Below are 13,757 nucleotides of genomic sequence, written 5' to 3' on the forward strand. Positions count from 1 at the left end.
ATTAATGAATGTTCGGATCGAATACTGAAATCAAGAATCCAAAAAAAAATCCATTTAATTTAAATAATGACCTATACGTTTTCATGCGTAAGGTCGTTTGACTGTATATAGAGAGTTTTAGATTTACGTGAACGACAAACGTGAAACGTCAGTTGACCATTTAAAAATTATTTTAAATAGCTTAAAAAGAATCGCAAAAAATTCTAAGTAGTAGAAAAACAAAAGAGTATTTGTCTTTGGTGAGAAGGTTTGTAAAAGGTAAAGTAAAATACAGGAAAACTATGAAAACGTGGTCACGTTTGCCGTTTGCGGGGAGAAAAAAAGGCAATCTAAAACTCTCTATTATGACAAATTCCCCTTGCATACTAATGTCTAATCACCAAATCTAATTAGTTCATTAGCCCCAAATATTCTCTGGAAGATTTTAAAGCGATATGCGATATATATTCGACCGACAAGAACAATGAAAACCGAGCTGATGTAAAATTAAAGTATGGTTGTAGCGGACATCTTCTTTCGTTCAGTGGGGACATCTAATTCAGTAATGGGTACACAACGCAAAACGCTCGTCGATTATATCAGCGATTTAATTCTCGATAATCTTGATGTTCTTCAGTTATTTCATTCACAATAGACAGATTTATAATTACGAGGTTCACTAGAAATAAAAAGTTACAAATTAAAAGCCTATATCTTACGGAAAATCAAATATAATCTTGACATACCATATGGTGTACGTATTACGATCGTCTTGCTGCCTGTCCCGGCTTACATCCCATAATTTCAACTTATGAATATTAATAACCTACGCTAATTAGGAAATCAAATAGTTGTCGTCTACATTACTGGCCCCAAATGAGGCATTTCTTATGGATCATTTCTTAAATCATTGTCCTGACGACAATAACAAATTAATTTGGTTTCATAGCACAATTATCAATTAACTCAACAATGTTCTTGTGTAATTCGCTAACAGTGCTTCCTTGATTCTTGAGGCTTTAATCAACTCCTTCCAGCAAGCACAATTTGTGAATGGGACGGACCAACTCTGTCTTAGACGTCTTGACTCTTGCGGAGCGTACAAGTCCCTCCCTTGCCTTGTAAACTTCTAGTACACATGCCAGAGGCCACTGGCCCCGTTTAACGGTCTCGTCCACCACCAAAACAACATCACCTTTCGCTAGGTTCCTTTGTGGGGAGATCCATTTCTGCCTCAATTGTAAAGTTGGTAGGTACTCTTTGAGCCAACGGCGCCAGAACAGATTGGCTAGATATTGACACTGTCTCCATCGACGTCTGCCATAGTTATCAGAAGCCGTGAATACACCTAGAGGCATACTCGCTCCTGGACGCAGTAACAGGATATGGTTAGGCGTTAAAGGGGAGTCGTCCTTGGGATCATCACTGCAAGTTGTCAACGGCCTACTGTTAAGAATGGCCTCCACTTGCGTCATTAAAGTCAACAGGACTTCGTCTGTAGTAACTTGCTCCCTCAACAGGGCCCTTAAAATGGACCTTACAGATCTTATGATTCTCTCCCATATTCCACCCATGCTGCTGGCTCCTGGGGGATTAAACTTCCAGACGATTTCTCTCTGTTTTAGGAAACTCTCGATCTTCTGAACATTCCATTCTTGTAAAGATTTGCGTAGCTCTCTCTCACCACCCTTATAGCTAGTACCATTGTCGCTTCTGATTTCGATGGGTCTTCCTCTGCGATTCATGAACCGCTGCAACGCATTGATGAAGGAATCTGCTTCCAAGCTATGAGCAACCTCTAGATGTACGGCTCGTGATGTTAAACAAGTGAAAATGCATCCGTACCGTTTCTCTGTGCTCCGACCTCTTTTCACTAAGAATGGACCAAAGAAGTCTGTTCCAACAAATGAAAATGGTGGTTCGTCAGGGGTGAGCCTGTCAACTGGCAAGTTTGCCATCTGTTGGGATATAGGCGGGGCCTTACGTCTTCGGCAGTCAAAGCATGTCGTCAGCACACGTCTAATTAGGGATCTTGCGCTTACTATCCAATATCGCTGTCTTACAAGGGCCAGTAGGTGTTCTCTTCCAGCGTGGCCGTACAGTTGGTGATAATGTCTAATAACAAGCTCGCAGACAGGGTGGTTCTTCGGTAGAATTGGTGGATGTTTGGCTGCATCAGAAATTGGGGCGTTCTCTAAGCGGCCTCCAACTAATAAAACTCCTCCTTTAAGCACGGGGGCTAGCTTGAAAATGCAACTTGCCTTTGGTAGGGGTTTCTCTCTTGTGGAAACCTTGACTTTCGACTTCTCAATCTGTTTGCTCAAGATATTCACTTCCCTTGTGAAGCCTTGGCCTTGTACATCCTTGATAATTGCAACTTCTGCTTCTCGAATCTCTTTCACAGTTATTCTTCCTCTTGTAGCAGGCTTAACTTCAATATCATGCTTTGAACTTCTTAACTTGTTTACGAAGTAGTTTCTGAATCTCAGCATCCAGGCAATGGCCACCTTTAAGCGATACCAATCAGAGTAATGCTCGTACATTCGTTGCAGGAAGTTCTTTGAGTCCCTTTGCTGTGCCATATAGACCTGTCTCTCTCTCTTCACTTCTGGGTCGTCACTTGGTACCTCAGATATCTTGAGAACTGGTGCTGGCCACGAATCTTGGCCTTTCCATAAAAACTCAGGGCCGCACAACCATCGCCTTCCTTCGTCTCCTGTAATTTTCTCCGCGGTCAAACCTCTGGACGCATCATCCGCAGGATTGTCTTTGGTATTCACATATCTCCACTGCTTGGGGGTAGAAAATTCGTGAATGATAGCAATCCGATGTGCCACGAAGATGTTGAATCGTCTTGAGAAGTTGTTGATGTATTGAAGCACTGTTGTAGAGTCAGTCCAGAACGTCGACTCAGTCAGCGGCAGATCTAGCTCGGCTGTTAACATCTTATCAATTTTGACTGCTACAACGGCCGCCGATAGTTCTAAGCGAGGAATGGTCACTGGTTTTACAGGAGCGAGCCTTGACTTCCCGTTCAGGAACGAACAATGTACTTCCCCATTAATGTCAACCATCCGCAGGTACGATACGGTGCCATAAGCTGACTGGGAAGCATCTGCGAAATGGTGCAATTCATAGGTGACGATGTCTCCAAGGTCAGGTGACTTCAAGCATCTCGGTAGCTTCATATTTGACAGTCTTGGTAGGTCTTCTAGCCATCTCTTCCACTCAACGAGGTTATGTTCAGGGATTGGGTCATCCCATTTTAGTTGCTGTCTACAAAGTTCTTGCAAGATTAGCTTGGCTAACAGGACGAATGGAGCAGCGATACCCAATGGATCATAGCCAGAACTCGTTATGGATAACATCCCACGTCTTGTAAGAGACCTTTCCTTTACCTGTGTCTTAAATCCGATGCAATCTTTCTCGACATTCCATTCAACTCCTAAGGCTCTTTCCGTCGGAAATCGTTCAAAGTCTAGTTCCTTTACAGCCTTAGCTCTTTCAGATTCAGGTATCGACTTGAGGACTTCTTTACTATTGCTCATCCACTTTGTGAGACGAAATCCTCCTCGTCGTAGCAGTTCAGTCACTTCAGATGCAGTTCGTATAGCGCCCTCAACAGTACTTGTCGACTTCAGCATATCATCCACATAGAAGTTCCTATGCACGATGTTCACAATCTCATCATTAAATTCGGTTTGATTGTCGTCAGCTGTTTTTCTGAGTGCAAAATTCGCACAACTTGGCGAAGACGTTGCACCGAAAATGTGGACTAGCATTTGAAAATTTGCTGGCTGTTGACTAAGATCTCCATCAGGCCACCAAAGGAATCTAAGCATGTCACAGTCCTTGGGCTCAACCTTGACTTGCAAAAACATAGCTTCGATATCTGCTGCTAGTGCTATGGGCTCTTCGCGAAATCTAGTAAGGACGCCTACGAGATTGTTCGTTTGATCAGGTCCTTGCAATAGTTGGTCATTTAATGACATGCCTTTCCATTTGGCGGCGCAGTCGAATACCACGCGTAGCTTCTTGGGGGTAATCACAGCATGGTGGGGTAGGTACCACACTCTCTTCTGGTCAAAATTCTCGTTGGGAAGGCGACGGGCATAGCCCTTAGTCAGATGGTCATCTATAACTTCTTTGTATTTCTCATAAAGTCCAGGATCGTTCAGGAATCTTTGTTTTAATGTTGCAAGTCTAAACTCAGCCATCGGTCGATTGTTCAATGTACAATAACTGCTGTTTCTCCACGGCAGGGCCATTTGGTAGTGACCCTCAGATAAAACCGTGCTTTCCTGCATGATAGACAACGCTCTTTTATCTTCTGCTGACATGCATTCTTCGGAACTTAGTACTGCATCTCCGAAATCGGTCCTCCAGAATCTTTCAACTTGAGCCTTAAGCTCATCACCATGGGAAGATATGTAGTGTGCGTTCAAGCTTTGTTGATGCCTAGACTCAGTCATCGGTCCTACGATGGTCCATCCAAGGAGTGTCTTGACCGCATACGGTTCCTTCCGTTGTCCTCGTTTCTCTTCTAACGCCCAAAAGGCTTCAGGCGTATCATTGCCGATGAGTAAAGTAACTTCATCAGTGTCTATTTCAGGTATTTGTATTTCTGCTAGATGTGGCCACCTACGAATGTCTTCATCTCTGGGTGCACCTTCTGTAGTGATGTGCAATTTTTTGACTGTCCATACGGTCGGTATCTCGACGACATTGTCTGAGTCAAGAGCTGTAACTTCCAAACTCGCGGTTAATCCCTTTCGCTGAACGTTTGCCTTTTCGATAGTTGTCAACGAGAATGTTCGTTCGGCGCCTTCGATTCCCAGCTGTTCTATTAGGCGTTTCTCGCACAATGTCGTGTCGGATCCTTGGTCCAAAAGAGCGTAGGTGACAACAGATCTCTGACCTTTCTTTCCACGAACCTTTACGGGCACGATTGGAAGACATACTCTTTTCTCCTTGGCAAGAACATCGACGCTGTTTACGCTATCAGCCTTGACGACATTATAATTTTTAGCACTGTTCGTATTGTTACTTGAATCCTGGCTCGGCTGTTGATTAAGGTTAGAGCTGTTCGGTGGATGCAGCAACGTGTGGTGTTTTCCCTCACAGGAATCCACTTCACACTGTTTTTTCTGATAGCAATTCTTTGCTCTATGTCCTCGCTTAAGGCAGTTGTCACATAACCCTTTGTCTCGAACAAACTTCATTCTTTCACCTTGCGTCTTCTTCTTAAATTCATCGCAGCTTGTGAGAAGATGTGCTTGGGCACAAATACCACACTTTACCTGGTCGTTTAAAGTATATGCGGCCCTCGAAGCTAATTGTGAATCCTTTGTTGTTGCCGTCACTTTCGGCGTTTCTGTTTGGTGTGTCGCTAGGGTGGTAGCTCTTGGCGGCCTTGGCGTGTTCTGAAACGGTTTACTTCGGGGTCGCATTCTGTCCCTGGACGTGTCCTTTGAGTCCATAATCTGTCCGAAAACAGGATCATTTGCGGCCTTTGCTCTCTCAGACAAAAATTCGGACATATGGTCTATGCTGGGTTTTCCTCCTCCGCTTCGTATCACTCTAGCCTTCTCGAGCCACCTAGCCTTTAGGTGGACAGGGAAACGTTCTGCTATTTTCTTCAAGTTGTCAGCATTGTTCAAGTCGTCATAATATCCAACGGCACGTAGAGTTAATTCACAGTCCTTTAACTTATCGGCGAAAACTTGCAGGCCTTGTCTATCAGACGCCCTCAGCGGGGGTCCCTCAGTTACAAGATCAATGTAGGCCGTGGCTATGACATAAGGTTCGCCGAATCTTTCAAGCAATAACGTTCGTGCTGTGAGGTAGCCGTCGGTAGAGTCCAATACTACACAGTTCTTGATCACTTCTTTCGCCTTGCCCGTACAATATTGCAGTAAATAATTCAATCGTTCTCCGTTATCCTCAGTCTTTGCTTCAATGTTCTGTTCGTAGTTGCGAATAAACCTCCAGTAGTGTAATGGGTTTCCATCAAAGGTTAATAGCTCTGGTTTAGGAAGCATTAAAGCGTTGGTCATGGCGCTGGTGATCCTTTCTTGCTGCTTTATCAGTTGACTGAGGACCTTCTCATGGACTGCTGGCTTAGGTGGTTCATCGTTATTGGCAGTGTCGCTTAGACGGTTATCATAATCAGCGACGTAGAACTCGGGTGTGTTCAGGTCCAGCCATGCCTGTGGTGTCGGTGCATGTGCAGCATGAACAAACTTCGGTTTGGGCTTCCTGTGTACTACATCAGGCCATTCTGTCGTCGTAAACGGGTTACTTGAGCTTCCCCTTGTCGGTGTTGCTAACGAACTGCCAGGCGTCTGGGCCATCGGGGCTGCGAATGGGTTAGTGGAGATCGGTGTTATCGGAGTTGCAAACGGGTTCACAGGGAGGCGCTGTCTAAAGTCTGCAACTCTAGTCGATTCCTTTGGGGCACTTCTTGGTGTGGAGCCAAAGGGGTTTGAACCAGGTAACACGTCGTCGTCGTCGTCGTAAAAATTGTATAGCTCAACTCGTTCGGCCCTTTCATAGATTTTTAGTTCAGTGTTTCTTTGTTCCATTTCGTGTTGAGCTTTTAGTAATGTGTGTCGACGTTTTATTTTATTGACTTGAATTGCCTCCTCTAACCGCAATTTCATCGTCATCTCTTCAATTCTTTCTTGCAATTCTTGCTCTTCCTTCAACTGTCTAATCTTAAGCTCGGCAACAGCTTGATCTGCCCTCGCTTTCAACTTTAACTTCGTTGCTGTACGTGATTGGGAACTTTCGTTAGAGCCTGCTTGGCTACTAGAATCGCAGGGTTCGACAAGAGGCAGATCAAAGTCAATGAACGGTCTTTTGTTTCGGTGGGTCCACGCATCAGTTTCTCCCTCAATGTCCTTTTTAGCTTCTAGCTCTCTACTGTAAATGCCTTCAGCTTCTTCAATATCCAACTGTTCCTTCAAGCATTCTAAGTGCTGTTGACAATACCGTTCGAAGTTATCAAATGTGTTCAATATTTTCTGCCTTATCCTCAGAACGGTATCAATATCATTGAAATTCTCTGATTTCATCACTTCTTTTATATTTCGATAATTCTTTGTCAATTGGCCAATATATCCCGATCTTGAGCGTCTTAGAGCTTCAGCTCTCTCTTCTCTCACTCCGTCACAACTTTCACGATCAGCGGGCTTCTTGCGTCTTGCCGGCGGGCTTCCTGTGTCATCATCCATCGCTGCACATGGAAATTCGAGGAATTCACAAGCCGTACGATTCTTGTAAACACTCTTCGGAGATGAAATAAACGCTGGATAACTGCAGAATCAAGCTTAATAAATGTCCATCAGTCGGTGAATGACATATGTGAACAATAATGTAGCGGACATCTTCTTTCGTTCAGTGGGGACATCTAATTCAGTAATGGGTACACAACGCAAAACGCTCGTCGATTATATCAGCGATTTAATTCTCGATAATCTTGATGTTCTTCAGTTATTTCATTCACAATAGACAGATTTATAATTACGAGGTTCACTAGAAATAAAAAGTTACAAATTAAAAGCCTATATCTTACGGAAAATCAAATATAATCTTGACATACCATATGGTGTACGTATTACGATCGTCTTGCTGCCTGTCCCGGCTTACATCCCATAATTTCAACTTATGAATATTAATAACCTACGCTAATTAGGAAATCAAATAGTTGTCGTCTACAATGGTGATTCAAGTTATCGATATCCACAAGTTCCTGCTGTTTTATTCAGAAACACCGAAGCAGTCAGCGCTAGTACTCTGATAGTTATCACCACTCGTTTAAAAATAAAGCATATGAATTTCGCTTGCGCATGAGCTTGGAGAGAACCGTCCTTCCGATAATATCAAGCTATCTGCGTATGAACGTTACACGAAGGTAATTTTAGCTCCTCGAACATTAAGTGCCCAATAAATGGAAAAAATTGAATAAAATTGGAAATAATTTGAATAGCTAGTGTTTGATATGGGATGATATCTAGTACTGAGCATGCGCACACGGACATAGCTTTAAACTATATGAAAAGAATCAAGGACAGATGCAGGATGAAGTAAAATATTAAAACTTTTCTTACTTCTAAATACTCATTTGAAGCGAGCCAAAATTATAATTGGGAAATTTTTCTATGAGGTCACGGAAAACGCTCAATTCTTGACCAAGTCACTTCTTATATTCACAGATAGAAAAGGAATGTTTAAACATGATATATACGATGTTATGAATGCTTTTATTGTATCTTTATTATCTTATTGATTTTATTTACTGCATATACTCCCAAACATTACCTTATAATAACGTATAGATACGAGCTGGTGCAAACTCAAGCAACAATGCTGGCCAACAGAAATCAGCGTTTCGTGTCGTACACATTCCAGAACGATACCTTAATTTTGTTTATAAAACTACAGCTATAGTGCATTAAAACTGTTTTGGTTGAAGAATTTGCTAGAAATTCATTGAAGCTTCAACTTGGCAAAGTCAAGTTTGACCGAATGGAGATGAAAAACTAGGGCCAAAACATGACTGGAAAAATAACTGGCCCAAGTATTTTAGAAGCTACAGTTTTGGAAACAAGTGGGTTGGTTCTGGAATTTGTACGACGAGAAAAGTTATTTTATGGCAATGAAACGCTCAGAGTTTGAAAAATTCGCAGTACTCTCATGCAGAAGGCGTCAAATTATGTCTATTCTAGGACAAAGTTGAATCATAAAATATCATCCATTTTTTCAAGGCAGTGAAATGGAAAATAGAGGTTTTGCACCATCGACAGTTGACGGGAGCCATTTTAGATGGCAGGAGCAATAAAATCGTTTCACATGAAAAATAATTCAATTCCATTGAGCTCAGGGTTTTCTCTTTTTTTTTTTTTTTTTTTTTTTTTTTTGTTCCGCCTTCTAATCAAAGGCAATTCAAGCTTATTTGTTTTAAATTATGGCGCCGGCACGTGATGGTGCAAAATCTCTATAATGCCCCAAGTTCTCTCGAGTTCTTAACTCGTTCCATGTCTCTCGCGCACTACACGCTGTATCCATGAAGATTTAAAACAAACAGACGAACTCAAAGCACACATATTTTGCTGAAAAAAGGCTTGATAAAGTAAAAATTTTTTAAATAAATATTTGTAAGTTATTCTAAACATTTCTATATGTTGAAGTGTCTTAAGTGATCAAAATTAAAAGTCAAAAATACTGAAGTGTCTCTAACTATTTGACGATGTTTTTGAATTATCCGTTCTCCTGACTCTCTCTTTTCGGCGTCTGATCCATTCCCTCATTTGTCCATGAACCACTTTTGAGTGTTGTTTTCGCTAAAGACGTCATTCAAAACCATAAATGTTATGTAATTTTTTTTCTTTTTTTTCTTTTTAGTTTTATAAAGGCAGCCCCCAGCAAAATGGTGAATAATGTACAACATGTTCAGGCCGAACACTGGTAGTCTAACAATCAGTGCCCTTTATTTTTCAAATATTTTGAAATTATATTTACAAATGGCCAGGCTTTCAAGTGGCTTTGTTAAAATCAGTGGCAGGCCCATCTTCCTACACTTCATCATCACTATAGTTAATTAATCGGAGGGACGTAAATCAGCCAAATTTCAACCAATATTGAAATTTATCTTTAAATAACCAAAATTCTTGAATAGGAAAGTACTCAAAAATGACAAAAATGCCATAATATTCGAGAGAAACGAGGGAATTTTTTTCTTTTCTTTTTCCTAAGCTGTTAGGTGGTTCCAGACAATGCGGGAATCCTGAACTTTTTGCTAACAACTACCCTTGCGTTTAGCGTTGCGAGAATAAGTGGTCCCAAAATTTTATTGCATTTTCTTGAAGAAGAAACTTTGCTCTTTCACCGAGTGGTATTTTTATATCACAAAACCATGTACCAGGTTCCGATTTTATTTTTTGAATTTGGTTTTGTTTTCGTCTTGTAAAATTGAAAATAATCAAAAATCCCTAAAATATTCTATTATAAAGCCAGAAAAGAATTAAGAGTAGGTCTCTGTAAGACTCAAGCAAAGTGGGAAATGAATTGTTTTGACCACCCTTGAAATTTGGTGTGCGAGTAGGCCATTTTATGGGATGCACAAAAACAACCACAATCTGGTCACCAAATGTACTGTTGCCATGGAAACGGCAAGTGTTTTATGAGACCTTAATTTACAATTTTAGGTCTTATAATTTGACAAACCACGGACAAACGATGATTGTGACCGCAGAGATTTTGCAGGATTTGGTAAATTCAATGTCTCAGAAAACGTCTCACCAAGCCTCTATATTAGGACTGCAATACTTTTAGAGAACGACCAAAAAATATGTTGGCCATTTTAGCTTGTTGCTAAAACAGTTGATGTATCTGTTACATGAAGGCACGAATATTTCATTTTCAAAAAAATAGACTAACAATAATTATTATTTTTCTAAATCAGAAAAGATACTTTATAATTGACGAAAGTTTTAAGGAAATTAAGTTTGACGTTTATGAGAAACACAGCATTGAATTTTACCTTCGAATGGGTTTAATTTATTCTTAAAATTGGAAATTGAGGTCTCATAAAACACATGCCGTTTCCATGGCAACATTATTACTTAAATGCATTAAGTATTTACTTAGAAATGGAGGTTTAAATTACCTGCTTTGACAAGTCTTTCGGACGGCTTCCAATCTACTCCCAGGGCCCTAAAACCTAATTTTTTTTGCCAACAAAATGGCGTCTGGAACCGGTAAGTGTAGTCGTATAGGAAAATCTAAAGGATTTTATCTCTAGTTTAATGATTTTTCCGCTGAATTTTTTGAAACTCGCGCGAAATCTGAAACTGCTAAACAGTGAGTCGTGGTCTCACAGAGAAGGGGTCTTCTAGGGTCCTTTTTACTATGGAACAAATTACTGTTTTAAGACATTTACCGCTGAAACATTTAGCTGAATGTAATATTTGAGGAACAAGATTTCAAACGATGGGTTTTTCGAGAAAAACTCAGCCGAACTTTGAACTCAGCCGAATTCAGAAGATTTAGCCTGTAGTTATGAAGGATTTCAGTGGATGGATTTATTGGCGTTTTTCAAAAGCAAAAAGTATACATCAAAGTACTTACGACACGGAATAAGAAGGAATAGTGAGTGTTATGATCATTTCAGGAAAGAGTTCCAGGGTATAAATTTGTAACTTTTTGCTTTGTTTCTGCTCAAAACTATAATTTATGACTACACTTAGCGGCTGTGATGAACGGACGCCCACAGTCTCTTGTAATTCAGAGCGACTCAGAGCCGATTTTGTTTTCAAAAAAGTATACATGAAATTTTACCTCTGATTGAAATGTTCGACATTCTCAAGTTGCTGAAGCTTCACTTCATCGATTCCCGCCTAAACATTTTTAAAAATGTCCCTTTTTATCAATAAAATTAGCAAAAACATTTCGATTCACATACATTCTTTTGTAAAATTTTACGGTCGGTAGCACAGAAATATTGAGATGTGCCAGGCGTTCCGCGCGGGTGATGTCCGAAATTTCTGGCGATGTCAATTGTATAAAAGTTTATAACTAATCAATCACAGTTCAGAGTCTAACATTTAACATTGTTTTGTCTTCTTGAACATTTTTTTACTCGACTTTATTCTGTTTGGGCACTGGTCATAATGCTACACAAGTTGTGCACATTCTCATGTAGATTTGATTCACTCTCCGCAAATCGAAATTGTTCAACTTTCCTGATAACTTGTCAGTTCCGTAACTTTCATTGACTTGTTAATTTTCCTGATGAATCAGCTCTGTAACTTTAATAAGGTTGTCATGTTAATGTTTACTGTCTCTTGAAATCTCCGAGTTATGTCTAATCCAATCACTAAATCTGTTAGGAGATCTTATTGTTCTTTCCGGCCTTTTTCTTTCATTCTGTTCCTTGTCTTCCTCTCTTTTTGATGTGTTTGCTGCTCTCTGAGATCTTTCTCTTCTTTGGCCTTCGGGTTTTTAGTTACCTTTCTTTTCTTCCCTCCCTCTTTTCTTTTATCCTCCTTTCTTCTCTTACATTTATATTTTCTTTCATCCTTCTTTCCTCCCAATCTTTCCTCTGTTATCCAACTCATGACTTTTCAATGGTGGACCAAGGTATGGCATGAGACGATCCACATAGACTACCTTGGGCTTATGCTTGGCTGTCTTAAATTCTCCAGACGACATCAGACTGTGCGGCCACTACCATTGAGAAATGTGCTACTTCGAGAAAGTAAACCATTCAATGGCCTCGGCAATTCACCTTCACCGCCCATTTCCTTCTCATGTTTACCATCATCATTTTCAAAATCGCCAACTCTTTGAACTTGCGTCACTATGGCAACTACAGTGATTGGATTATCTGTGGCTCATCTGTCAAGTTAAAAATTCTCAAAGGAACAGTATCTGACTTACTAGCGTCTACCAGTGTACGAGCAACACAAAGTCCCTTATTTAGTTGCTTAGAGTTATTGCTTGGCTCTATGACACGCAAGTTTGATTGCTTCAGATAGGACATCAATACCCATCACAGCTTGGTCTGTTATATCAGCAATAAGAACATTGACATTCATAACTTGCTTCCCCATTGAAACAGTTACTAAACATTAACCACAAATGTCGATTTTCTTTCCATCAGCTAGAAAAACATCGGTGTTTTCATTGTCATACCTTACATTTGAGTCCCTTGATACCTGTTCAGCAATGTCACGTGACAGAATTTATTTCACTGCACCAGTGTCTACTACCAGTTTACACATATGCTGTGGATAAAACCTTTAACGTACAAACCATACATATGTCTTGATGAAACTCGTAACTTGTTTGATGTATTGTCACTGTTATCTTGTTGCCCTTCGTCATGACTCAGACGTTCCCCAGGGCATTCGGGAGCGCCTTTTCCGCTTTTTCCTGGTGTTGTTTCAATGAAGAGCAATCACGTCGAATGTGACCTTTAGCTTTGAAGAACAAGCATGCATTCATTTTCTCTTGTCTCCTGTCTTCCTCTTGTTGGATGTTCAGATGGATAGGCCTCTCCATGCTTTCACTAGTTACTAATTTATGTAATAGCCCTGACAGTTCCTATAGCTGAGTCTCTTGGGCTTCCTGTGGTGATTTTATTTCATCGAGTTGTTTTGTGTGGTGTTGGCGGGCTTCCTGTGGTGTATTTGATTCATTTGATTGCTTTGTATATTGCTGACGGGCTTCCTGTGGTGCATCTGTTGTTTCATTTGATCGAAAGGTTAACGAGAAAGCGTTGAATTGATAACATGTGAAGAGTTTTATTCATATTGACAGGATACCATGTGTGCATCATCAGACATTTCGCCAAATGAGACCACTAAAAAAACAGTTGCTATTGTTAAGACACTCGTTTGTTTTGCATCAAGGGTCAAAACCTAAATTTATTCAGTCGAGGTTCAACCGTTGAGAGGAGTAGAGCTCCGCTTAATAATATATAATATTAATAATATGCTTATAATATATGCGTTTTTTTTTTTTACGATAAAAGAGAATAGTTTTGCTTTAAAATCTAAGAATTATCATTGAATTGAATTTTTCCCCGTTGACGATTTTGTAAGCATTTTATGAATTACTGAATTGTAGCTGAGCTGTGTTTTGTAGAGTTGCATTACCGAATGCTGCTGCCACACGGGTACGGCAGCGCCATTTTGGGATAATTCTCGTAAAGATATTTTCATTATGATGATTGGGCTTTTCACTTGATCACTTAAGTGACGTCATCATTTAGT

At 40.3% G+C, this 13,757-nt stretch overlaps 1 protein-coding gene and 1 long non-coding RNA gene across 2 annotated transcripts; both read right to left on the reverse strand.

Annotated features, from left to right (window-relative positions):
- Nucleotides 1-568: 568 nt before the first annotated feature.
- Nucleotides 569-7,214, reverse strand: LOC148911993 (uncharacterized). The gene is made up of 2 exons (XM_089027912.1): nt 726-7,214; nt 569-658 (listed from the first exon to the last, which is right to left on the reverse strand). The coding sequence occupies exon 1, from the start codon at nt 7,212-7,214 to the stop codon at nt 999-1,001; it is 6,216 nt and encodes a 2,071-aa protein (XP_088884038.1). The 3' UTR covers nt 569-658; nt 726-998.
- A 211-nt stretch (nt 7,215-7,425) lies between these two features.
- Nucleotides 7,426-7,693, reverse strand: LOC148911994 (uncharacterized). Its single transcript, XR_016119454.1, has 2 exons — nt 7,583-7,693; nt 7,426-7,515 (listed from the first exon to the last, which is right to left on the reverse strand). It is a non-coding gene; the product is annotated as an uncharacterized LOC148911994 (long non-coding RNA).
- Between the last annotated feature and the right edge of the window lie 6,064 nt (nt 7,694-13,757).

This window comes from Actinia tenebrosa, unplaced genomic scaffold (assembly GCF_029948245.1).
Source record: "Actinia tenebrosa isolate PJP-AT-01 unplaced genomic scaffold, QUT_ActTen_1.0 PGA_scaffold12__29_contigs__length_12842862, whole genome shotgun sequence".
Taxonomy (NCBI): Eukaryota; Metazoa; Cnidaria; class Anthozoa; order Actiniaria; family Actiniidae; genus Actinia; species Actinia tenebrosa.

Excerpts from the sequence above, each read along its gene's own strand:
- LOC148911993 (XM_089027912.1), bottom strand. The coding sequence starts at position 7,214 with ATGGATGATGACACAGGAAGCCCGCCGGCAAGACGCAAGAAGCCCGCT.